At 36.7% G+C, this 26,668-nt stretch overlaps 1 protein-coding gene across 5 annotated transcripts in view; it reads right to left on the reverse strand.

Annotated features, from left to right (window-relative positions):
* Positions 1 to 26,668, reverse strand: part of WDR72 (WD repeat domain 72) — a 221,541-nt gene that overhangs the window by 157,304 nt on the left and 37,569 nt on the right. For 4 of the 5 annotated variants that reach the window (XM_046655247.1, XM_046655243.1, XM_046655244.1 and 1 more), the window contains 10 exons: positions 22,914 to 22,992; positions 21,625 to 21,799; positions 20,899 to 20,975; positions 19,722 to 19,841; positions 18,344 to 18,525; positions 17,901 to 17,997; positions 13,100 to 13,241; positions 11,239 to 11,484; positions 8,569 to 8,789; positions 5,715 to 5,910 (listed from right to left, as the gene is read on the reverse strand). In XM_046655247.1, coding sequence (XP_046511203.1) covers positions 5,715 to 5,910; positions 8,569 to 8,789; positions 11,239 to 11,484; positions 13,100 to 13,241; positions 17,901 to 17,997; positions 18,344 to 18,525; positions 19,722 to 19,841; positions 20,899 to 20,975; positions 21,625 to 21,799; positions 22,914 to 22,992 — 1,535 coding nt within the window. The remainder of the gene's footprint in view (positions 1 to 5,714; positions 5,911 to 8,568; positions 8,790 to 11,238; positions 11,485 to 13,099; positions 13,242 to 17,900; positions 17,998 to 18,343; positions 18,526 to 19,721; positions 19,842 to 20,898; positions 20,976 to 21,624; positions 21,800 to 22,913; positions 22,993 to 26,668) is intronic. The other variant, XM_046655246.1, reaches the window with a different exon arrangement.

Here is a 26,668-nt window from a genome sequence, read left to right on the forward strand (position 1 = left end):
TTTAAGGAGAAAGGACATATGTGATAATTCTCGAATACTTCAGAGTGGTATGCATTTCATCAGAACAAGAAATAATTGTTGAGCTCAACTAGAATGGAGACAGGGAGATAAGGAGGCAGGGACAATGAAACTTTAAGTACAAACTGGTATGGTAATATATGAAGGATTTATAATAAGTTATAGTTCATGTTTATTCATTGCTAACTGCCATTCAGAGATGGTGAGTCTTTGAAGAGTTAAAAGTGGATGGGGTAATATATATTGGACAGGATAGAAGAAAAATTCAACCCTGGCAGTCTGAATCCCAAGGCTCATGGTCATAACTTCTCTGGATACTAATTCCCACTCAATACATTATACTTTGACAATTATGCAAAAACTTAGTAGCTAAGCTGCAGACAAAGTTCATATACACAAGCGTGTACATATGTGCAAGCACGCATGCACACACACATACACACACAATACTACATGAATGAAAATCTCAAATTATAGTGTAGCTGTGATAAGTAGGGCCAAGGAGGAAGAAATAAAGATTCAAAAAATTGGCAATAAACTAAAAATATATGTTGAGCAATAACATCAGTAATTATTATAATAAAGAAGAAAAGGTCTTGGAAAAGGTGATATAGGAAATATCTCACCCTGTGCTTTAATGTATCCCATTTTTCTTTTCTAAAAACAATCATCCCAAGAGGGTTCCATCTGTAATCTACCACAACAAAATAACGTGCCTTTGAGAAAATGACATACTGGAGAGACTATTACCTGCCAGATGCTGCATATCCAAAACCTACCTTTAACACACTTATAATGAAAGTCATACTCTGATAGTGCTGGCAAGGCAGTTGACACTACGTGACTTTACCCCTATGTCTACAGAGGGTGACCTTGATGAGAAAACCAAGCAAAACTGTCCCTAAGAATAGTATAGTTGGTACCTAGTGGAATTTTAAAATTTCATTTTATACACTATATACTATAAAAGAAGGCAACCAAGTAAATAAAACTTGTGTCCTGGAACAGTACTTCTCCATGCAGTGACCTTGTGTGATATTTTGGTATGGCAAAGTAAGAAGTTACTCACACAATTCTATTCTATTGGGGAAAATAGGACTGCATATTTCTGGGAAACAGTGTCCTGCATGTATCTATACATCTGTCACCCTAAACAATTAAAACAAACTCAGACCTATAATAGAAGATTAAATATTGGATATTTTATAAAAATATGGCCTATTAGTTACTACTTGACAAACCTCATCTTATCTTTCCTAATAGTTTTATTTTTTTAATTTTCTTTTTAAGACTATGTACTTTGAAATCACAGAAGTACAAATGCTTCATTTATTTAGCATCATAGTAGACTGAATAATTTTCTAACTATCTGCTACTAATTTCACTAAGGAAAAGATATCAAGAGAGAGACAATTTAACACCTGTGGTGAAAATAACTCCGAAACGTATTATCTTCTTCCTTACTTCCTTAATTTCGTATGCATAGGCTTTGTTCCAATGGTCTGTTTATAAGACGGTTGTTTTAAAACTCAGAATGTGTTTTCCCACAGAAACCATGTCATAACCAGAGGCTGGGTCCTCTGGCCACGCTACAAGAATAAAGCTTCCTGCTCAAGGTTGCACAGCTCACATTACCTGAGCAGAAACAGGAAGAAATGAACAAAAATAGACTCACATGAGTTCTACCCACTCATTGGCCAAAGACTTCGGTTCCCTTTGAATTCTAGGCCCCAAGGACTTCTGAGATATCCTTAGATCTGGAATCCACTGTGGCTATCATATCTTTAAATATCCCTTCTGAAGCCAGGATTACCTGGGAAGGAGAAAGCCCAGCTCTCCAGCAGGAATCATGGGGCGTAGACTGGCAGCTGCCCAACACCCATGCAGACATATTTAAGAGCTTCCTGAACAGGGGAAACAATTTCAGCATTTCTTTGGTAACCATCTTCCCATGAGCACAGGAAAAACTGCCCTGAGCAGTGACACATAGTTTTGCCTCTCCTCCCTTTCCCGTCAGCTGTCACTTCTGCTGTCAGAGTGCCCGCCACTCATCCTTTCCCCACTTGTAATCTGCTGTTTCTAATCTGTCATCTGAGCAATCAGATGACCAGAGCTGGGAGAACTGTGTGTAAACTGAGAGCCAAGCTCTGACAGATAGCCAGAGACCCTCTTCTTCAGAAGAGCATTAGCAGGTTTCCTGGCAGCCATTTTTTGGTCTTCTCAGAGCTTTTCTTATTTAATTCCCCGCTTGACAGTCTCAAAAAGCTGACCCCTATCTGCAAGAGGTGCTCCTCTCGTTCGGTACAGTGGAGATCACACCAGAACAAAAGAAAGAGATACACATTCTAGTGCAGGTGCCCAACACCCCGCCTGGAGAGCTTCAGAGTCAAAAGATCTGTGTTCCATTTCCTCACTAGCAAAATGTGTATAACCATACAGAGTCAGTGAGGTATAATGGATTAAAAATTATAAACTGTTTTGGAATAAGTTATTATGAAAATAGTGATCTTTTTAAAGAACTATCATCATTCTTAGGGGTCTATAAACTATGGCTGCAGGGCAAATCCAGCCTGCTGCCTGTTTTTGTACATAAAGTTTTATTGGAACACAGCCTCAGCCACTCCTTTATGTATCAGCTATGGCTTCTCCTTTGCTACAAGGGCAGAGTTCAGAAGTTGCAACAGAGATCATACGGCCCATGAAACTGAAAATATTTACTATCCAGCCCTTTCCAAAGAAAGTTTTTCTGACCTAGTTTATCAAGAAATGTTTTATTTTCAAGAAAGTAAGGTTTCAGTTTCCCACAAAAAAAAATCCAGTTGCTTAATATGGCATATTTCATAACACAAGCCATAAGCTTAACAGAAGACCTTCAATAATAATAATTACAGTTACATTAATAACACACAAGAAATTCATTACACAAGCTTTCTGCTATGTAAATCCATTACTGTGAACAGAAAAGTCCTCAGAATTATTTTAAATTCAATTCTTAAAAGAATAATGAGCTCATAGCTGAGATTTATTTCTGGTGTGTATTTTAGAGGAAAAAATCAGTATTACATTATCCCTATTGTGTCTCACAGCAAAGAGGGTGACAAAGCTGCCCAGAGTTGTTAGTGCCAAACACACTGTGGGAGCTCAAATATTAATCAAAATGACATCTCCAATTTTTTCCCTTCCTAATCAGGCCTAAACATCATGGGACATCTGGCAAATCAATAAGCAAACCAAGATGCCCTCATCACTCCTAACCTAGCAGTGCTGCAGTTTTAGTCAGAAGACGAGGGCCCTCACTGTTAATGAATACTTCCTTACTCTGGTGTCTGCCTCTCCCACGAGATGAGCATGCCCACCTCTGATGCCAAACTCCACTCAGGTACGCGTCTGACTATGCCATCGTCACAGGAAGAAACACCTCTTATGCTTTTAAGATAAAATAAGCAAGGGGGTACATGGCTATAGAATATGTTTGTGCATTCTACCAAAGAGAATCAATAAATGAATGAATAAATCCCATGAATAAAGCAAGAATAGGCTGTTAAAAAGTGTCTGTGAAAAACTGAAAAAGTCTCATCTCCCATCCTCTAACCTAGGAGAACGTGGCACAGGGACTGACCTTTACCGCACCCCACCAATCTTCCAGGAAGGTAGGCTTTTGGCACAGTTGAGAATTAATTACTTTTGGCCTCGAGCCTCTTCCTCTGTCATTTCTTTCTACACCCCCTTCCCCCAAACCCTTATGCCACTGGCACCTCCTATTCTCTCTCTATGAGCTCCGAAGTTGCTCTAGTGCTGAAAGAGCTGATAAATGCCTTCGCGTCAATTTATTCCTCCTTCATATATTTAAAGGAAGCAGAGTGCTGGAGAAATGAAGCAAAGAATAGGTATGTTCACATATGGAGCTAAGTCTGAACCTTTTAACAAAGCTCAAAGGCAACGATCCAGGAAAAATTGGCTGGAGTAGAAAATACACAGACTTAACACCTGAGAAGTGATTATGTATTTTTGGAGTATAAAAAGAAACAATAAAATTAAAATACAATGTGAATAAATATGGGCTCAAGAAGTGCTAGTGGTTTGGCTTCCCTCCTTTACTGCCCACCCCATCAAAAGATACATAAATAAAAAGCTGCAGAGCCTGAAAGGTATCCTGATGGGGCAATGGAACCATAAATACTTGTGAGTGCTCAGATATTTCTTTATTCTCACTAGGTTCTATTTTCTAGGAAAAATATTTTGGATTAGCAAGTGTTAACAATTGAAAACAATGCAATTGTACATATTTATAAGTGTATGTGTTTTATAGACTCAGATTTCACAAGCAGAAGGTAAGATTTTGCTGCATTATTTGATAATAGTAATAGGGAATATTATTAAGGGCTGAGCACCTACAGGCCTGGTTATGAGCATTGTTAAGTATTAGTTCACTTAATCCTAACAGGAAGGCGCTATTATTACTCCCATTTCACAGATGAGGAAATTGACATGGAGAGAAGCCAAGTTATTTGCCCAAGGTCAAAGAGCTCTTCATTAGCAGGTCCTGGAAGCAAGTCCAGACTTGAGAGTCTATTTTATCTATCATATTCAACAGTCACTCAGGTTGATAGATTACCTAAGAATTCTAAAACTCTCCCAATTTTGTGTGTATCGTGCAGAGAACAATGGGGGGGCCTCATTTGGTTCACCAATTACTAGCTGTGCAATCTCGCACATTTGCTATAACAACTTCAAATTCTTCATCAATAAAATGGGGAATAATACCTTTTACACCTACCCTAGAAATTGTAATAATCTAATGGGAAAATGAGCACGAAAACCCGTCAAAGCTTTAAAGCAAGGTACAAATGCAAGGCAGCATTACATTGCACCCTCTATACACCAGTACATTAGCCATCATCATTAACACACAAAAGTCAAATGTAAAGAATATAGCAATTATTTTGGTGACGTATGGCTCTAAACTATAATATTATAAACTATCCAGTCTGTTAATAACACCCAACATAAACCTACCACTGATTAATCAATAAAAATCATGCAATGGCTTCAGTGAAATGTACTCTCGAGCGCACTCCGCTGACTCGCATGCATTAATTACCTTGCCTTATTTGATATGTTCCAGTATTTGCCTGAAATGCTTAACTCTCAATCTTAGGTTATACAGCAAAACTTTTTAAAAACTTTAAAGTTCAAAGTATACATTCTCTATGCTATGATATCAAAAGTTCAATTGAACCACTCAGTTTTCAGTTTCCCTGACTCAACTTTTTGGAGTTTTGTAATTAATTATATTCCATTATTACTGATCATCAATTAGCTCAAAATGTTGCTGAGATGGTGAGTATGCTGAAGGAGGCAGAATTTAACGATAATTTGAGACTAGCAGGATACTAAATTTCTCCCTTGTTAATAATTAAAGTAGATAACTTATATTTTTATTTATAGCTTCCAGAAATATCCGGCTCATTCCTGCGCATTGCCCTGTCAGCTAATCATCAGTTGGTCAGGATCTGACTTAGGCCCTTGTGTTTTATTTTCCACACATGCCTTCAACTAAAGCCATTACATGGAGCCCAACCAAAGGTTAAAGAAAGTGAGGTCGTCACTGCTACTTCTGTAGAATTCTCTACCCAGTCAAATGCTTTGATGTCATAAATATGTAAAGGATGAAAAGGGGCAAAATTTCAATTTACCTGTTTCAATTTCCCAGATGTAAACAGAGTCATCTGCACATCCAACAATTAAAAAATTCTCAACTGGGTGCCATTTTATCATCCTCACAGGGAAAAGGTGTTTCCGGGCATGCAGGAGGCAGCTCTTCCCCTCAAGATGAAGGAGAACCACGGAATGGTCACTGCACACACAGCAAATTACCTGATCACTTCTTAGCTGTGAGAAAAAAAAAAAAACAACATTCTTGTGTAAGTAAATGATCAAACGCTTTCTTTAAAATTAAATCAGATGTTTTCTCCTAGCAAAATAAAATTTTTATTAAAACCGCATTTACAAAGTGACATTTCTGCTTTCTACAGCACCTCTCCACATAACACTCTACTGAGTAGATTTTAAACTCAACACCTATCAGGAAGGTCAAGAGATGCAAGTAAAAAGGAGAATTCCAGGCCAGATCTACTTATAAGATAAATGAAGGACTTGACCATCACTCAGCAAATTCAGGCAATGAGGCACACATCGGAAATAATGCAGAATAAAATAAACCCCAGAACTAATTTGTTGCCACAAAAAGAAGCTATTTGTAGACACAAGCTTAGGTCCAAGAGTATCATGAGCTGATATTTTTCATTTAGAGCCTCAAAATGTGATTTGGTGCTGTTCCCAGAACTATACAGATTCTAATCCAAACAGGAAACTCTGTGTAGACACAATCTAAAAGAAGTAAGCATTAGATCGTTCCAACTGAATGTACAACTTCAAAGACACAATGACCAAAAATAGGCTCATAGAACAAAGATTCTTAAGATACTTTTTTTAAAGGGTCAGCATGTGGTTACCTTGAACACAGTTTAGGACAAAAACTATCCGTGCTGGGTGCTGCTGAGGTTAATCTGGGAGGAATTTACAGGGCACCTCTGTGCCTTACCACGAGGGCCATCCATTAGCCTGCCCATGAAGGGGGGCAGGTGGGGTGGGGTGGCTGGAGGAGGGGGGAAACAGGGAGTGGCTCTTCTACCTTGCCTGTGTTTATTTTCTGACCACCATGCTGAGTGGATTCTCCAACTTTCACTAAGGCACCTAGCCAGAGTTTCAGCTGCTAGTTGGGATCTCTTGAGAAGCTCCCAGTGCCCATCATTGACCTCTTTCTGTGGGACATTGGGAAGCATATTATTTTTCTTAATTCTTTTTAGAGACTACAGAAATCTTGAGGAAAAAAATTACAAAATGGCAGGTATGCTAGACCGGGAGAGAATGAGGCAGATGACATTGCCTCTCCACTACCTGGAGAACCTGCCCAACTCACAGCTTCTAGAATGGGCAGCCCAAAGTACTTGAGGAAACTTACACACACACACAACACGTGAACACAGTCCCTATGGCCAGGAGTAGACATACACTGGAGACCCACACTAGGCCAATCAAATTCTCTTTCCTAGGCATTTGAAATTGTAAAGTTAGAGGAGGCACAGGAAGAAGCAAGATAAGGGAGCATTCACAGAAAGGCAGACTCTTTCAGGATAAAGTTCTCAAAGGATAACCTTGGTTTCTGAATTTAAGTTCAAGTTCCACTGGGTGCTTGCTGTAGCATTTTGTCTCGGATGTCTAAAGGATCGTCTCTCCTCTTATACCCTTCAATAAACTCCCTTTTAATTTGATTTGGTTTGAATGGGTCCTGATCCTTAGAGTTAAATCATCTGTGACTGAGGCAAAAGTAAAAGGGATCAGGAGTGGAATGGACTTGAACTACATTCCTGAAGCAGAGAGAAAAAACTAGTTTAAAAAAAAACAGGGAGAGGTACCTTAGGAATAAAAGACATATCAAGGTATCCTGAATCAAGATGTGGAAGTGTTTTTTTTTAAAGTCACTTAACTTTGTTTCACTGTTATGTTTAATCGTTTGTGTTGCTGAAATATTGCTTTCATTATGTCTTACTACAAAAATACAGTGTAAATTTTCTGAGTTTACTTTGGAGCTGATTTTTTATAATATTACTATGGAGAAATAATTTTTATAAGCCAATCAACTAATTTACAAACTCAGGAACTCAAAAGTTTGTTGTTTATATTTTAACAAAGACATCAACTTTATGGAAGCTGAATTTAAGTTGACATTGCAAAAGAAAATTATACCAAAGTGTTTCCTTTTGCCTGGAACAAGCCAGATGCTCACAAATTTGCTAAAGCTCATTATTTGTTAAATAAATGAAAGAGCAAGCAAAATCTATCTAAGAAAAGAAAATGTAACTATCAATATTATTATAAAAGTAAATTGTTGAAGGCAAAAGTTAATTTCTATTTGAATAGTTTTTACATTGCGTTTATTACTTTTTTTTTATTTCTGAGGAAGATTTGCCCTGAGCTAACACATGTTGCCAATCTTCCTCTTTTTGTATGTGGGCCGCCACCACAGCATGGCCACTCACTGACAACTGGTGTAGGTCTGTACCCAGGAACCAAACCCAGGCCACCAAAGCAGAGTGCGCCAAACTTAACCACTAGGCCACCAGGGCCAGCCTTGAGTGTTTACAACTTTTATTGAAAAAGAAAAGACAATTTCATTAAAAATTAAGACACATAACCAAGGAAAAAAAATTTAAGTACTTAAGGAGAATTAACTGGCTCTTGTAAAGCCAAGTATTAACAAAATTTCTGCTTTAGAACCACCTTATTTGTATAAGCTATAATAATAATAAAATGCATATAAAAAGATTAGAAAGGAGTATATAAAAATCACCCAGTTGTATTATGGGCACATACAACTTTTCTTTCTGTGGGAATATGGGCTATTTTTCCTTTTGTTTTTTAAACATTCTGTAATGTTATATAACTTTTAAACTTACATGTTATATTTTACTCTTTGTCTTAACTTACTCTGAAGTTCTCTGGTGACATCAAAAGACTTGTTACTGGACCAGCTTCCAAAACGAATTTATGCAAAATTTCTTCAGTAAAGATATTCCACAAAATGACACACGAATCCCGGTCCCCAGACACTAGCCAACTTTGGTCTAATTTTGAAGAGAGACCATGTGGGTAAAGTAATGAAGTAACACTTTGGTGATGACCTTTGAGAACTTTGTGAGGAAGGGAATCTGGAAAACAACCAAAGACCAAATAATAAAAAAGTTATTTTTGCTCAAGAAATAGTCCCGAGATTTTCTTTTATAAATTTTTCACGTAAGGAAACCACATATAAGTAAAGGTAGGCAGTTGACTAAGAAAATTAGTGAGCAACCCCTGGACCATCTCAAAAGACAAGAACCTCATGATAAGCCGTTGATGAAGAACTGAAGTTGGTTGTTCAAAATCCACTAATTCTTTACGGAGTTAGCAAGTCACCAATTCCAGTGCCATGAAATAGCAAACGCTGTTCCCAAAGAATGAACAATTCATACATTTGGCCTCTACAAAAATAAGCTCAGAACATTAGTGCTGTCCTTTAAATTAGCATGACCAAGTCTACCACAAAAGAAAAGCAAAGTTTCACAGAACACTTTTGCTCTAAACGATGTTGGAGATTACCTAGTTCCACCTCATTGTTTTACAAAATATTTGTTTTACAGATAAAGTATCCGAGGCTCAGAGAGTTAAGTGGTTTGATTCCAAGTGTGAAAAAGCACAGCAAAATGTTTAAGAGCATAGCTTTGCTGTTAAACAAATCTGGCTCTGTTTTTCTGGGTCTGTCACTTACTAGATGTGTCACCAAGGACAAGATGCATCTTCCCTCTAAGCCACAGCTACTGCATCTGAAAAATTGGGGTAATAATACCACTTATTTCACACAAGACTGTTGTGTGGAATAAATAAGATAATTTCCATAAACTCTTAGCACTGGCATTTGGTAGGAACCTGGGTATTTCATACCATAGCTGTACTAGAATACAGAGCAACTGACACCCAGTTTCCACACTGCTTCTTTCTTCATAATTAGCTAACCCTAAAAAATTGGAGAGGAACGCAGATCACAAACTCTTTATTCAAATTGAAAATCATTATTACTTCTATTAAAGAATCACTGGTTACTTCTATTGCATCCAGTACATCCTCATTTTACACCTTCTAACAAATAAAAATGAATATTAATTCAAATGCTACAAGTCAAATGTAGGTTTCTGCTTGTTTTCTGATAAACCAGCCTAGATAAAAAATGCTAAGGTCTTAAGCTTTTTCACTAACTTTTGACAACGGCCGTTGAACTGTATAGTAGTACATTATCTCTCCTTGGTTCATTGTTATTCACTCTTCTATTTCAGTCAATCACAAATGAGTAACATTTAGTAAGTACCCAAAGTATGCTGAGCACAATAGTAGGCAATTTAACAAGGTTTTTTTATTATTATTTTTTATTTTTTTATTTTTTTTTTGAGGAAGATTAGCCCTGAGCTAACATCCATACCCATCTTCCTCTACTTTATACATGGGATGCCTACCACAGCATGGCTTTTGCCAAGTGATGCCATGTCCACATCTGGGATTGGAACCAGCAAACCCCGGGCCGCCAAGAATTGGAACGTGTGAACTTAACCACTGTGCCACTAGGCCGGCCCCCAAGATTTTTTTAAAAAATTGAGATTTGGTCTTTACTCTTAAAGGCCTTGCATTCTAGTGGGATCCTTATAGTAAAATGGGTATACAAATTTATCTGTACATCCCCAAATCTCAATCACCTCCTACATTTCCTTCCTTTACCAAGACAACTTAAGGCATAACAGTCTTTATTTAATAGGTATTCGCTGTTGTAAAGCACAAAGACATATAAGAACATATTCATATTTCATTAACAAAGAAATAAAAACTAAAACAGGAAGATACCATTTTCTCCTGATTGGCAATTAAAAAGTTTAATAGCACACAAAGTTGGCTAAGGTTTAGGGAAAAAGGCATTCTCATAGGATCTTAGTGGACACATATGCACATTGATATATGTTTACATTTTTAGATATATTTTCAAAATTAAAAATATATACAAATGTTGATCCAGTAATTCCACTCCTGAGAATTAATTCTACAGATATACCCACATATATATGCAAAGATAGTTAATTTTGCATTGTCTTTAGTAGCCAAGACTAAAACCAGTATCAATAGATTTTTAAAATTAAAATTTGATTATGATTAATCATTTAAAATAAGCTCATAAAGAATGTGCTTCAAAATATTTTATTAAGATTTGTCTAAAGACATTTCAGTAAAGTGTGTAGTAAAATGCTTCTATGACAATTAGAAGAATGCATACTGCTATGTTGGTATGTGCTTGTATATGCATAAATTTTGAGAAGGGTATAAAGAAACTTACTAGCAGTTGCCTTCGGTGAAGGGAACGGGAAGATCAAGGAAGGAGAGAAACATAGTTCTCGTTGTATAACCTTACATTTGACTTTTAAAAAAATCTAGATGTACGTTTTATTTAACATTAAAATACGTACACGTTTATCAGCAAATGCCAGCAAATTTTTTAAGCTTTGGCAATCTTCTTAGTATAGCTCATTAAAGTTGAAGCTTAGGAAATTAATTAAATAGGGTCAAATAAAATTCAATGACCTTTTAATAAAGAATCGCCTTCTAGAAGTCCTGCTTTGGCAGCATTCAAAGCCTGTGTAATGAAAATTGTCCCATCTTCACAGCCACATATTAGTTTATCAAGACTTGGAACATACTCTGATGAAGTGACTACTGCAGTTCCAGTCCCATCTTTAAATCCAGAGAAGTGATCAGTAATACTTTGTGACATGGTATCGTGCTTATCAAAATTATCTTGAAGGGTCCAGGTGCTAGTTATTGGTATCTCTAAAAGGAAAACAAAAAAGAAAAATTTGGTTTATAAATTCATCATGGATATGGAAAATATTATCAAGGCACCATCCCTTGGGTTACACAGAGGCTCTTTTGCTATCCTAATAGTGGGCTATGGGCAGAAAAGTTCTCCTACCATGCACTGTCTCCATCAAAATGCTATTTTATTGGTCCTCTGTCCTTCAAGGAGCCTCAGAAGAATAGACGTGTATTAGTACATTCATTTTAGATTTAGGTCAACTGAAAAGAACTGAGAAACTCATGTAACGATGTAAAATGGTGGACCAAACTATTTGCCTTTGTAATGTTAAGAAGGAAAACTGAGGGTCTATTAGTTGCGTGAGATAAATGAAAGAAACTTATTCTTTAAATGTCAGGGATATGAATATCTCAAAGTCATACCAAGCTCCCAGGCAACTATCTATGGCTACCAAGAGCACTGGTTATCATTTATATAGCTGACCAACCAATCATTTGACATGTGCCTCAGGTAGGCTCAGGAAGTGAGACAGCCTTGGCATCCAGAAGCAAAGAAAGAAAGTTAAAGCTGACCTACCTCGCTATGAAAAGGCCTCCTTGACCTTGAAGTACACATGCCACAGTGACTATGAAAACTTCAACCCCAAATCTTAGACTAACACCAAGAGTTGTCATAGATTTATACAGTTCTAATTATAAGCAAGGTTGGCTAGATGCTTAATTCTGTTGCTGGGAAGTAGAACAGACATGAGAAACCCTAGAGCCACCATCAAGCAGACTCAGCAGTGGGCATGGTATACTTTTTAACTCTTAAAATTGAACTTGTAAGAAGAAACTTTTTCACACCCATACCAAATTCTAAGTCTATTTCCTGACCTATTTCTTATTAATCTAGGTCTATTACGAAGCATTTTGAAAACATCTGGAGCAGGAACACTAAAAGTTATACCAGTAAACTTGTTAACTGATAGAACCCTGGGCTTAGAAATTCAAGTTTTGAAAATAGGGACCCTGTTTCTGCTCTGCCCCAGACCATCTCACAGAGATGATTCACTGATTTTGGAATAACGGAAAAAGAGTAAGACAGGATTCCTCAATTTGGAATACATAGTCCCAGGAGTTTGAAAGTTCTCCACAATAATGTTTACTTTGATGATTTCAGTTTTGTATTTTAAGAAAAGTTCAAATAAGCAAATGCTAAATCATCTAATTATTCAAATTGCCAAATGTTTTAGTGTCCAAATTTATATCTGTGCTTGTAGTTCCAAGCATCTGTAATAATCCCAATAGAGAAATTGATTGAAAAAGAGTATAGGATATGGAGTGACAAATTCAAAAATAAGAATATGATGTATCAACCTATCCTATATTCACATTGCTAGAATTCATTTCACTTCAATAAAACATCACTCACATTAAATTGATGTTAATTTGAATTATATTGGTTATATTGTTGTATAAGATCTAGAAGCATCATATTTATACCTATTTATGTTGGCATCTAATGCATAGTAGTACACAAGAAAATTTTTCTTGTTTGTAGCCGCATGCTACTCAACTTAGAAAAGCAATGAGTTAATCATAAACTAGTTATCAAAAGACATGTGATTAGAAATGGAAATTGTCTTACCTCTAGGAGACCCATCAAACTTGGATACAGGAACATCAGGGATGTGCCACAAAGTAATTCTTCCGGAGACTTCTCCAGAGAAAAGAACCTTATAAAAAGGCTCTTTTCTTTCATTTATGTAGCCCATAATAAAGGGATTGCTCTGGTCCAAAACAACAAGTTAGGTTTTATGAAGGGAAAATATCTAAGTATAAAATGACAGCCACTGTTTGTAAATGGAGGAACAAGACTCCATAGATGAACTAAATTATTTCCATTTATTTCCTACTCTTTTAAAAATTGCAAGTGAATTAAGTGAAATAATCTCTTAGGACAAAAAATTTTTATAAAACAAGAAGCAAAGTCATCAGCTAGACTTCAGAGAGTTAATAAGACTATCCAACATTTATTGAACAGGTTCTATGTATGTATTACACATACTGCTTGGAGCTTTACGTGTGTTCATTAAATAATCTTCACAATAATCCTGCGAAGTTGGTACTATTATTGTCTTCATTTCACAGATGAGTAAACTGAGAGTGAAGAGGTTGATTTATCTAAGGTGATACAGACAGCAACAGGCTTTTGAGTCCAGTAATTTTGACTCAAGAGCCCATGTCTTGATGACAATCCTCTACAGTCCACTAAGGAGGTCTGATGTCCTTATGGTCCCTTCAGTTCCAATTGTAGTTAAAATAGCAACAACTAATATTTGTATAGTAATTTTGTGTTCTTAATATGCTTTCCACTTTCTGTTGACCATTTTTCAGTTTTAACATACCTGATTTCAAATTTCCCAAACAGCCACAAAGAAAAATGAGTCCACAACTTATACATATATTTATATTAATATGTAATACATAATATTACATATAAATGTATATATATAGTTATAATTTTGCCGAGGCAGAGAATAAATACTGGGCAACAGCACTCTGAAAGATGCTTTCACTAGTGAATGAACCTAGTACCTCAGTGCAGTGCAGATATCCTTTGGGCAGGCTTGTGTATAGAGATTATGAACAAGAGATCAAAACGGTTAAGTGATAAGAAAAACAAAACCCCAAACTTCTTTTGATGTCCAAATAAAAGGCATCCTGAAAAGAAAGCCAACTGGTGGGTGCTAGAATTAAAGAAATCTAAGAAAGTGATAGTTCCTAGTCAGGAAATGTATGTTTGAAGGTTCGGATTTAGAAATATTAGTGGAAAAAAAATCTATAAGTATCTTTAGAGAATATTAAGGGTCAAAATATTTCTACAATCCTCACAACAAAACTATGAAGTAAGTAAATACTGTTATTATTCCTGGTATGGAGATAAGGAAGCTAAGACAGGAAGAGAATAAGAAACTAATCTAAGATCGTGCAACCAAGATATGTAATCCTCTACGATCCCAAGAAATGAGAACATTGCAGAAGAGAAAACAGTTCCAATGAAGTCAGTTCTCTGAATAGATTTTTTTTTTTAAAGATTCAGAAGACACTTTGTAGTCTTGTAGTTCTCATAGCCATCTTTTCTGTAGGTGTTAGAAATGTTGTTGATAAAATGTAGTTAAATTGGCTTCTCAAACTCTCTCAGCCTTTAGGAACTTAGAATTGACTAGTGTAACTCCCTCTTGATTTTGATATGGGGATGAAGCTCCAGAGAGGCTGGGTGGTGACTCAAGTTGGTAGCAGCATGTCTGCTCCCTCCAAGCTCCAAGCACTGCCCCGTGGGGAGCCCACACTGCCCAAGCTGCTCTCATCCCCTCTGCCTTCACCTTCTGTGCTGCCAGTCTTCACTTGCTCACGCCTACTCCTTGACCCCTCGACCCTCCTCATTCCCTAGTTGTTCCCTCACTAGTTCTGCTATTCACCTGAAAACTGCCTCAGAGCCCCCTACTATATGAATTTTGATTTTTCATCACAGTACCCAGTACCCATCACAAGGAGTACCCATCCTCCAAGAGGTAATAAAATAGTCATTAAGAGTGAATTCTCTTGGGCTAACTGCCTGGATTCAAATCCTGGTTTTAGCATATATTAACTCTATCAAAAGAACCAATTACTTGACTTAGGCAATTTACTTAACCACTCTGTGTCTCATTTTCCCTAACCATGAAAGAAGGCTAATAAAAGCACCTACTATATGGGATTACTGTCAGGATTAATAAGTTGACAAAGGTAAGGTGATTAGAGTGGTACCGGGCATTTGGTACATACTCAATAAATATTAGCCGTTCTTATTATCCACTTCTCAGAACAATTAAGAAACTCACTCCAGAGACCCATTGCCAGACTCTGGGGCCAAACTACCTTGGTTCAAATCTTGGGAACTGACCTCTCTGAACATCAGTTTCAAAATGAGGTCATGGTGGGAACTCATGTAAATAAGGCAGTGTGTGTATGTGTGACATAATAAAGGCTCAATAAAAGTTATCTATTATCATCATTATTGTCATTACTCTTATTCATGCTCCCAAATTCCTTATCTACAATTCTCAGGCTGTTTCTATCCCAACTACTCCCATCTCAGCACTGCACTCTTACTCTACACCTAAGACCCTGGGAAGCTCAGTTCCTCATCTCAACAGTCTGGGCCCCTGCCACAGATGTCAGTGATCATCAGCTGTAATTTGAAGCTAGGGAGACTCTCATAAAGCTACTGGAAGGAAGGAGGAGTCCCCATTCTTGCTACTGCAACTCCACCAGCAGATATGTTCCCGCATTACAAATGGGAACTCTGAGAACATGTTACTGTCAAACTCTGAGATTTAATTCTATGGTATTATTTGAAAAAAAAAGGAGTCCAGTCAATACAACATGTTTACAGAGCACCCTTTTCCAAGCTTACTGTGTCTACTGAACTCATCTCCCACCTCACCAAAAGGCCTTCATTGCCTTCTAGCTTCAAGAGAGACTAAGAAATCTTACATTTCGTGAACATTAATATTTTGAATAAGAAGAATAATGTCTGTCTTCAATTTCTTGGGTCGATAAAGGGCAAGCAAAGGTCCAAGGATGGGTAGACCAACTTCTTTTAGTTTCAGATCATTCTATTCATATTTCATTGGCTTCCAAGTACCTCCTTCATTTTTTTTTTTAAAGATTGGCACCTGAGCTAACAACTGTTGCCAATCTTCCTTTTTTTTTCTGCTTCTTCTCCCCAAATCCCTCAAATACATAGTTGTATATTTTAGTTGCAAGTCCTTCTAGTTGTGGCATATGGGGTGCCGCCTCAACGTGGCCTGATGAGCTGCGCCATGTCCGCGCCCAGGATCCGAGCCAGCCAAACCCTGGGCCTCCAAAGCAGAGTGTGCAAACTTAACCACTCGGCCATGGGCTGACCCCTCCCATCTTTAAGATACACAAAGAACTGTGGTTGTCTAAACAAGAATTATTGAGAGAAGACCCATAAATCTTTGTCTTCATATTTTGAAAAACAAAGCAAGGTAGCTTCCCATAAGATTATTATTTTTAAGTTAACTTTTAATTGTTGTACTTTTTCCTAGTAGTTACGTATATCATTGCTATTTTCAGTAGACTAGAAGCTCCTAAAGGACACTATATTTAGCTTGTAGGCCAAACTGTGCTTTATAAGTATGCATTCTGGAGCTGGAAAAGTAGAAAGGAAAGGTCCTTTAAAAAAACTAAAATGCCTTTCTGAGTAAGCCACAATATTGTTCTTGTGATCAACAGCAAAACAAGGCTCTATTGTTCCCTACAAATGAAATTAGAAATAGTGCTTGATGTCATAATTCTAAAGCTTTCCTGTGCCCCACTGGCACTTGGATTTCTAATTTTTGGCTGACAGTTTCTTAATCAAGTTTTTGCAACAAAACCTCACAGATATGTTAAAGGGACAATCCCTGAACTATAGGATTTCCAACAGCTATGCTGCCTAATTAAGCAAACCATCACTCTGTAAAAACTAACATGCTTCCTTGGTTGACACATCAATAATTCAAAACTCCTCCATTCTCAGTGAAATACCTTTTGGGATAATTAACTGATGACTAAGTCCAAAAAAAAGACACTTAGTTAACATTATTAAAATAAAGTAACTGCTTAAATTTTCAGGCTTCAGAGTGTCAAAGATATAATTCAGTCGAGTAAATGCTCACAATTATATCCTCAACTCTCTGCCAGGAATCATAATTATATTTGTTTTAAAAGAAAATTTATTCAGAATAGCTAAATACATGTGAAAATGATCTCAATATACAGTTAAGCAAAAAAAAAAAAGCAAGATATAAACCATTTGATTAAGTCTAAAAATTGGAGTAGATACATCAAAATGTTTATACCATTGTATTAAACCATCTATCAAAAAGGGCAGTGAAAAGATGTATGCATGTATGTAAAAGTATGTGTGTATATATATGTAGAGAGAGAGAAAATAAATATGGCAAAATGTTGACAGTTAGTGAATCCAGGTAAAGGGTATATGAGTGATCATTGTACCATTCTTGCAACTTTTCAAATAATTGAAAAAGGTCCCATTAAAATAAGTAAATACACAAAATAAACAATATTCATAGTGAATATTAATGTTGGTAAAATCAGGAATTTTAATTCTTCCTTTGTCTTTTTAACATTTATAACTTTTTTACAATAAATATGCATTGTTTAGTTAATCAGACTTCAAAATATAGATTTTTTTGTAAAGGCAAAGTTTCCTCTTCAGTAGCCATTAACAATTAAATTTGATTTTCTCGTTAACAACTTGATGTGATTCTTCAATTCAATTTGTTCAAGCTTGAGTCTGTTACAGACAAAGCAACGCTTATCTAAGAAATGGAGTGAAATAAAGCTTTGAGGCAGTCACTCTTTTCTTGCATTACCTTATTTTCCTGCACAGAAGTAGAGCACAGTAAATGAGGATAAATGGTCTCTTTAAGCACTCTTCCATCAGCAGGGTATATGCTTTTTGAAAGCCCACTGTGTGGTAAAAAAATAAAAAGCAAAGTTTAGAACTTTGGGGTTCTTTATTCATTTTTTTCCCCTCCCACTTTCAAAAGCCGGATGGTACCATTCAAGTTTCTAAACTCCAGTTAGAAATTGTTGGGTTAATAATTACGAGTGACTTTTTGAAAACGCAGCACCAGCTGTACAAGTTATACATGGTTAATCTCATTCCTTCATCCCCTGCTGTTTTATACAAAGGCTGAAGCCCACCAAGCCCAGAGTAAATCTTCTAGTGCCAAAGTTGTTTTGTTCTGGTTTTTGATCATGGGCAGCATGCAGGGATTTTTCCATAATAAACCTCCCAAAGTTCATTTTCTACCTGAATGTTTTGTATGCTGCTCCCATCTGAGCCCACCTGTTCAGCAGCTGATAGATATAACTGTGACCATCTTCTGTCCAGATGATGATTCTGTGAGCAGCAAGCACCTCACCACCAGCAAAGAACTGCCCGCTTCTACTAACTTCAGTCCGCAGAAGGGAAAAATCACAATAATCATAAACCTAAAATACAAAATTAATGATGCACATTAACAAAAGCTTACAATCTAATCTGCCAATGAGATGAAAGACAAATTATGCTTATCAAGACTATTTTGATGACAGTGTTAACGCAACAACACATTAAGTATTAATAAAAGGCCACACTGTACTCATGTATCAAGATAATATTTTACTAGTATTTTTTTCACATTTATCCTAAGGTAGATTTCAGTGGATAAACTTCATCTGACTGTATTATTCCAGAATGTGCCCATTAAGCACAAAGACTAAAAATCTCAAAATTTCTATATAATTTTATTCTTTCCATATGGATAGTCCAACTTTAACATGTGAAAATTTATAACACAAAAAAGTTTATATAGCAGAAATTCTTTATTAGACCATGTACTTTATATTTTTGTTCAAAAATAGATTACCAGCATACAACTAAGACAATATAGCTTTTTTTTTTAACTGAGCCAAGTATATGAAACATTAAAGAAAAAGAGGATGCTATCAACTGATGGTAACTTAGCTTTTCTTTCTTCTTGAAGATGTCAGTGAATATATTCACAAGAAAGGAATGTATATTCATTAAAAACAAATGTATGGGCTGGCCAAGAGGTTAAGTTCGTGTGCTCTGCTTCGGCGGCCTAGGGTTTTGCCGGTTCGGATCCTGGGCGTGGACATGGCACCGCTCATCAAGCCATGCTGAGGCAGCGTCCCGCATGCCACAACTAGAAGGACCCACAACTAAAAATACAAAACTATGTACCAGGGGGCTTTGGGAGAAAAAGAAAAAATTAAAATATCTTAAAAAAAAAATGTAGTGACAAAGCTGAAAAAGAAAAAATATCTAAAGATAAGATCAATTTATGTAGATGAAAAGTATTAGTTTTCTTTTTAATTCTAAAGTGTAGGCACCAACTTTTGAAAATAATCTAGACATAAATGCTCATTATTATTATGGTTTGTTATTAATAAAATTAGGACATGCTACTATATAAATAATATCCTGGGAAGCAAACAGCTGAATGCGGGGAGTGGAAGACTGATAAAAGTCTGTCATAAAAGACAAGACATTCCATGCTCTGGTAATAATATTATTAAGAGTCTATATCATATTTAAATTATATTTTTATAATTGTTGCACTGAACAAGAAAAAAACAAGCTACATTTGTATATCACTGGTATTTATTATGTTATTTTATAATACCTTCCAACATTTAGAAAATACCACCAATAGAAGTCTCTCTGTATACGTGCAAAATCGTATTGTCCGGCAATTCAGGGAGTCGAGCGATTTGGATTCCTTTTCATAGACATCTTGCTTTTCCTTCAAAAGGAATGAAAACATTTTAGTCCTAGTTCTAGGCAATTTATATAGGACTGTAGGAGAAGATTTACTCTCCTGTACAACAGAAGTAGATCGCACCCTTACTATAAAATGAAAAGTACCCCAGTGTCCTTTTGCAGACAAGTTACTTTGCAAAGAGATTCTGACCGGAAAACCCACTTGGACTCAAGGGCTCATTATATATAATCATTCAAGAAACATTCTGTGAGGGACTTTGATGGATGCTGAGAATGTAAAGATAAGAATAAGTTATTGACTTTCAGACAGGGCAGAAAGATAAAAAATAAGTAAAACAATTTCTTAAAAACCTTGCAGTATCTTAATTGCTAAAATGGAAAAATAAAGTGTTCTGAAAAAAACAGAAGTGTGGCCAACAGAACACACAGAATATTATTCTCCATGAGTTTCTGAAAATTCTGGGGTGTGGTTCTTGGGCTCAGTATGTCAAAACAATTCCTAGGCTTTTGCAGTCAAGAAATTCCTAAGGGAGAGCCCAGTGGTCCAAGGGGCAGCCAAAACAATTTTGTCACCAGCACAAACACTATGACTGTTCTTTTGTGCATGACCTCAACTTGTAGCCTGATGCCAGGGAGCAGGTGAATATAATGGACTCCCAGTGTATGTGACCCTCAGCTGTTCTTCGTCATCTCCCTGACACCCCTCATACACCCCAGGAGAAAGGGAGTCTTCTACTGGAAGGGACAGAAAGATATTCTTCTATGATGGTTTTCTTTTTTTAATTAAAAATGTGATCAGTGTGTGTGTGCATGCATATGTGGGTGTGTGTGTGTGTGTGTGTGTGTGTGTAGATCAAATCATTAGTATATGCATGGAGAAAAGGTTGGAAAGTTACAATCCAACCATCACCAATGCTTATCTATGGGAAGAAGGACAGGGAAAGTCCAGGGAAGTAAAATTTATAGACGTCTATATTATTTAAACTTTTAATAATGAGTGTGTAATACCCGTATAATTAAAAAAAGTCAATAAATATGCTTGAAATTGGAGAAGAAAGGGTAGAATTTCACAAGCCAACCTGAATGCTGTTGATAGATGAAGAGAGATCCCAGACTTTGAGCTCACCAGTTACTGATACCACCAAGAGAGAATCTTCTGCAAAAACAACAAAGACCACATATAAGCTGACCACTGCTATACCTGGTTGGTGTAAAGATCATTTCACAGCCACTGAAGGATCATGCAGGCCTATGTAGGTGGAAAATATCCAGCTTTTTTTTAATAAAAAATAAACATTTTAGATCATGTTTTAAAATTTCAAATGACCTCCACGTAAAAGGAGAGCACCACTTAAAGCAGAAGCACACTGCAAGCCACCATGTTGGCAACGTTACCACTTCCTATTTCAGAAATAAAGAGTCAGCCTTTCCTTTCTTGTGTAGTTACTCATTACAGAAACTAAATTCTCTTCATTACTACAGCCAGAAGACGCAGCAGGGCAAAAATTCCAAGAGTCTTGTTAATCCACAACACACACTTGCTTGTCACTCTTAAATGTACCAAGCAGAACTGGGTCATGGAAACATAGGGTCTCCTCTTTCGACTTCATCTTAACGTCTCACTGACTTTCCAAAAAACTTGAACCACTGGCATGAGCGTTTTCAGTTTTTCTTGATCTGACTTAGAGTGCTACCCCCACCGACATAAAAAAGCATTCTGAACTCTTGCCCAACAACTTAACAAATAGTTCAAAAAGTTATATTTTTATATGCACTCTTAGTGTTATATAATACCCATCTATTACCTTGTATTCTCATGGAGTGTACAATGCACATGCAGTTAATCCAATCAGGAGACTGAGATGATGTAAAAGTGTGGACAACAGCCAAACTTTTGGCATCAATTATAAGAATGTCTTGATATTCTCCACAACACAGAAGCCAGCCTTCTCCTGTCATCCGGAATGAGCAGTGATAATACTATGCAAAAGGAATTCAAAGTGAAATTTAATTATCACCAGCAATTAACATAATTTTGGCTATGTGAAGACTTCTTCAGATTTTAGTTTTTATCACCTATTCAATTAAGGTATTAGACTGAATAGCAACTAAAATTTCTTTTAGTTCAACTATTCCATACATCTAAAGTATTGATTTTGCACTTTAGTCTTATATATATTTCATCATTTTTCTGGAGAAAGAGGAATCTTTTGAGAAGGAGGAATCTTATTTCAAATCATGGAAAGCTCACAAGTATACTATTTCTGGAGTGCTATGTAGTACTAAACAACAACAACAAAACCAGGTTCCTTATCCTGGCAACACTGCTATATGTTAAGAAGAAATAAAAGTGTGTGAAGGGCATTCGAGGAATTCTTGTGCCAAATAAATCATGAGAATGACTTTCATTAAAGATTGAGTAGTATATTCTACCCTTGATGAGCTCACTCATTGTGCAGGTTTTGGTTCTAGAAAGGAGTTTGCAAATGTTGCAATGCAAGACATCGATGCTAACCCAATGAGTGACATACAAAAAACACTGTCAGCACCATTGGAATAACACAACTACCTTACATAGATACTTGGAGTCCATCTACACAAAAGTCAAAATCTGTTTTAAATACTAGGAAGTGATTATAAGGTTTATGGCCATGCCTCTTGCTCTCGTTTCATAAATAAGAAATTTAGAAGTTAAGAATCTATCCACTCAAAAAGATTAAAATTGGGAACAAGAGAAAAAAAGTTTTTGCTTTATAAAATAGCATGCCATCAAAATGGAATCTTTCTGTGTGTGTGTGTCTGTGTGTGTGTGTGTTTTTTGTGAATGTACCTACGGAAAAATAAAAAAATTGTCTTTCAAATTTATCTATGTTGAAAGAAAGAGAAATAAGAGAAAGAATCAGAAAAAAATTGGTTGAATAATAACTTTGGGGAAAGAAAAATGCCAAAATAACAGATGATAACTACTCTAATGACAAAACAAAAATTTAAGAAAAGCATATCTTCCAAAGACATTTCTTTACTATGTGTGTAGCAAATGCTCTAAAGGAATTGTAGAATCCAGAAGTGTTCTCAGGGAAGTGCACGTACTTACACAGATTGCCGTGTGCCTGTAAGGAAGTGTGGCCTTCTCCACGCACTGTCCGTTGGTGACATTCCAAATACACATCTCCCTAGCAGAGATAACTTTGTATTATTCTCTGTCATTTCCACTCAATTGGCTGGAATAATTTTTGTGCCACCAAGTTTTTCTTTAGTGCTGCACTTAAATGCAGCCGGATCATTTATGTGGCTTTTTGTTACAGATTATTGGGCAAGAAAATGTTGTGGTCATTAGCAGGGATGACATACTGTATCTGCGTCTTTTTGTTTGGGTAATTACACCCTGCCTGCAGCCTACAAACCTGACTTTAGCGCCAACCTGACCTACAACAAATTGTGGGGATACAGCTATCACAGCCTGTGAGAATGACAGCACAACAATCTTTCCATGGAAACTGCATCCTCTTGAAAATGGTTTATTTCACTGAACTTAAACTACATATTCTGAAAAGCATAATGCATCAAGTGCTGCATCTTGTGGAGAAGACGTACCATTTTTGTAAAAATAAACAGTGCCACCAAGAGGCCTTGGTCTATCATTGATATGGTTTATTTGGGTGATCACTGATACAGTTTATTTCTTTGCTTCCCCTGAAATCCTGAAATCATCCTGGCCACTTAATGTTTAGAAAATTCTCATTGTTCAGAAAACTCTGACTTGGTTACGTGAATGTTACAAAGAGATAGACACAGTTATAAAATACAGTTACACAATATATCCAGTGTAAGGTAGCTTATATGATTTCTGTTCACAAAATAAAGAATGGCTGTTTCAGAGTTGTTTGGCAATATTCTTCAGTTTTGACAGTTTTAACACATAAGCAAAATTTTCCATGGAAGAAAAATGAAAGCTTTATTGGCTTTAAAGGAGAAGCTGCTATTTAGAAGCAAAAGATAAGAACTAATAATGTTAAATGCTTATTCATTTGGTAATCGCAGGCTTTTTCGTTTTTCTAGCCAAACAGTGGAACTCAATCTTTAAATCAGTGGTTCTCAACCTGGAGCGATTTTGCCCCCCAAAGGACATTTGACAACGTTTAGAGATATTTTAGTATCACAACTAGGAACACACTACTGGCATCTAGTGCGGAAAGGCCAGTGATGCTGCTAAACAACCTACAATACATAGGATGGTCTCCCACAACAAAGAATTCTCTGTTGGTCCAAAATGTCATAAGCACTGAGGGTGAGAAACCATGTTCTAGATATAGAAACAAAATATTCCTGGCTTTTTTCTCTCTCTGTTTATACCCAGCCTTATTCCAAAAAGGATTTGAGACACGCAACTCAATAACAGGGGAAAAAATTTGTGTGTGTATGTGTCCGAAAAATAAGACTGGGAGAAAGGGAGAAACTGAAATAATGTATCTCAAAGGTAAAGAAATAGACATCGAAAGTAAAGAAACCGAATCTTAAGCAGTCATCAATATAAAGTTTTACCTCTGAGAAGGAATTTCTTTACAAGGAATTTGAGTGCATCACCTCTAGCTAGACATCAACAATCACTTATGAATATTTCAAAAATTACCCTCAGAGATTCTAATTCCATGGCTCTGTTCTGGGAACTTGGCATATGGGATTTTGAAAAACTCCTGGTCAGTTAATCTGTTTTTCGGTAAGTCTATCTGCAAACTTGTGATTCTAAACTCTGGCTATATATTAGAATTATCAGGGAGCTTTTTAAAAATATTGATGTCTGGGACCCAACCCAGATGCCAAGCCAGGCTAATTAAATCACCTTTTCCAGGGTTTGGAGCCTGGGCATCAGTGAAAGCTCTCCTCCCAGGGAAACTAATTCTCTAAACTCTCTCGGATTCTAATGCTTCCCCTGTCTGCTTATTATCTTACTTTCTATCCTAAATTTTGAAAAACAAAAATATCACAAAGGCAAAATTGATTCTTTACCTATCGATTCTATTTAAGAAAAGAAATCAAATTCACTGTGTATCAAAAGCAGCATCAGCATTGTAGCTAGAACTGTACAAGTTATATACTTAAGAAGACATGAAAATTAATTAATTAAGATGCATATTCCTCTTTTCTTTTTCAAATACTGTTGCCAAAGTTTTTACATAGATTAAATCACCTTCACTTATTAAAAAAACTTAAATTTAACGATTTCCAAATTTTTTGAATTGCTTTTTATTTCAATGAAAAGAAAAACAGAGAAAAATACCTACAACATATAAAATTATAAAATTGTTAAATTCCTCCTAAAGTTCCTTTTTTTAAAAATTCTTTTAAATTCAACGCTATATCTCTACCTTAGGACCTCAATAAAAATTCATTCAATAGATAAATATATCAGTCACCACTCTTCCATACACCTTCCATCTTTCAGAAATATCCTATTTTCTCTTAGTCCCATTCCTATTCACATATTTGTGTGCTTATGACAGTTATTGCTTTGCTCAAATTTTCACAAAGCATCTAGAGGGAGAGGAGATAAAAGTGAACGCTTGGTTTGCCATCTTGAATCGGAAGTCCATTATATCCTTCAAACTCTGTTTTCTCTTGTCTTCCATTATACTTTCGGGTTTTCTCCGTCATTTTCAGGCTCTTCTTCTTCTGCCTGCTTCTTAAATGTTAGTTTTCCTTAGATTTTTGTCTTAGGCTTTGTTACAGTCTCACATTTCATACTCTCTCTGCCTGAGTTATTTACTCCCAGAACTTCAGATTCCATCCATATGTTATTGGAAGCCCAGACTTGTTTGTGGAGCTCTGGATTTCCATATGCAACTAGCTATTAGATATCTTCACCTGGATGACTTGCAGGACTTCACACTCCTTGTGTTCAAAACAAAACGTAACATGGGGCTGGCCTGGTGGCGCAGCAGTTAAGTTCACACACTCCACTTTGGTGACTCAGGGTTTCCTTGTTCGGATCCTGGGTGCGGACCTACCCACTGCTTATCAAGCCATGCTGTGGCAGGTGTCCCACATATAAAACAGAGGAGGATGGGCACAGATTTTAGCTCAGGGCCAATCTTCCTCAGCAAAAAAGGAGGAAGATTGGCGGTGGATGTGAGCTCACGGCTAATTGTCCTCAAAATAAATAAATCAATAAATAGCATCTTCCTTTTGTTCCCTATTCTCAATGATTGGTATTGTCATCAATGAGTTTCCCAAGTCATTCTTGATCTTGTACTTTTTCTAAATGCCCCAAATGTGGGGTCCTCACTACTCCAAATACCTTCTCTGAACCAGCAGCATCAGCATCATCCAGGAATGTGTTAGAAGTGCAAGTTCCTGAACATCAGCCCAGACCTACTGAATCTGTACCTCCAGGAGCGGGGCCCAGAAATCTGTATTTAAACAAGCTCAGCAAGTGATCCTAATGCAAACTCAGGTTTAAGGAACACTTTCCTAGAAGACTCCAAGACTGGGTGCCTGCCTATCTCCCTAGTCTCATCTCTTGCTGGTTATTAAAAGTCTTATTAGGGGTCCGCCTCGTGGCATAATGGTTAAGTTTGTGTGTTCCACTTCTGTGGCCCAGGGTTTCCTGGTTTGGATTCCAGGCGCAGACCTAGCACTGCTTGTCAAGACATGCTGTGGCAGGCGTCCCACAAATAAAATAGAGGAGGATGCGCGCAGATGTTAGCTCAGGGTCAATCTTCCTCAGGAAAAAGAGGAAGATTGACAGCAGATGTTAGCTGAGGGCTAATCTTCCTTAAAAAGAAATTTTTTTAAAAAAAGTCTTATTAATAAGTAAGAATCCTCTTTCTCAAGGCCAAGGCTTTTTTGGTC

This window comes from Equus quagga, chromosome 2 (assembly GCF_021613505.1).
Source record: "Equus quagga isolate Etosha38 chromosome 2, UCLA_HA_Equagga_1.0, whole genome shotgun sequence".
Taxonomy (NCBI): Eukaryota; Metazoa; Chordata; class Mammalia; order Perissodactyla; family Equidae; genus Equus; species Equus quagga.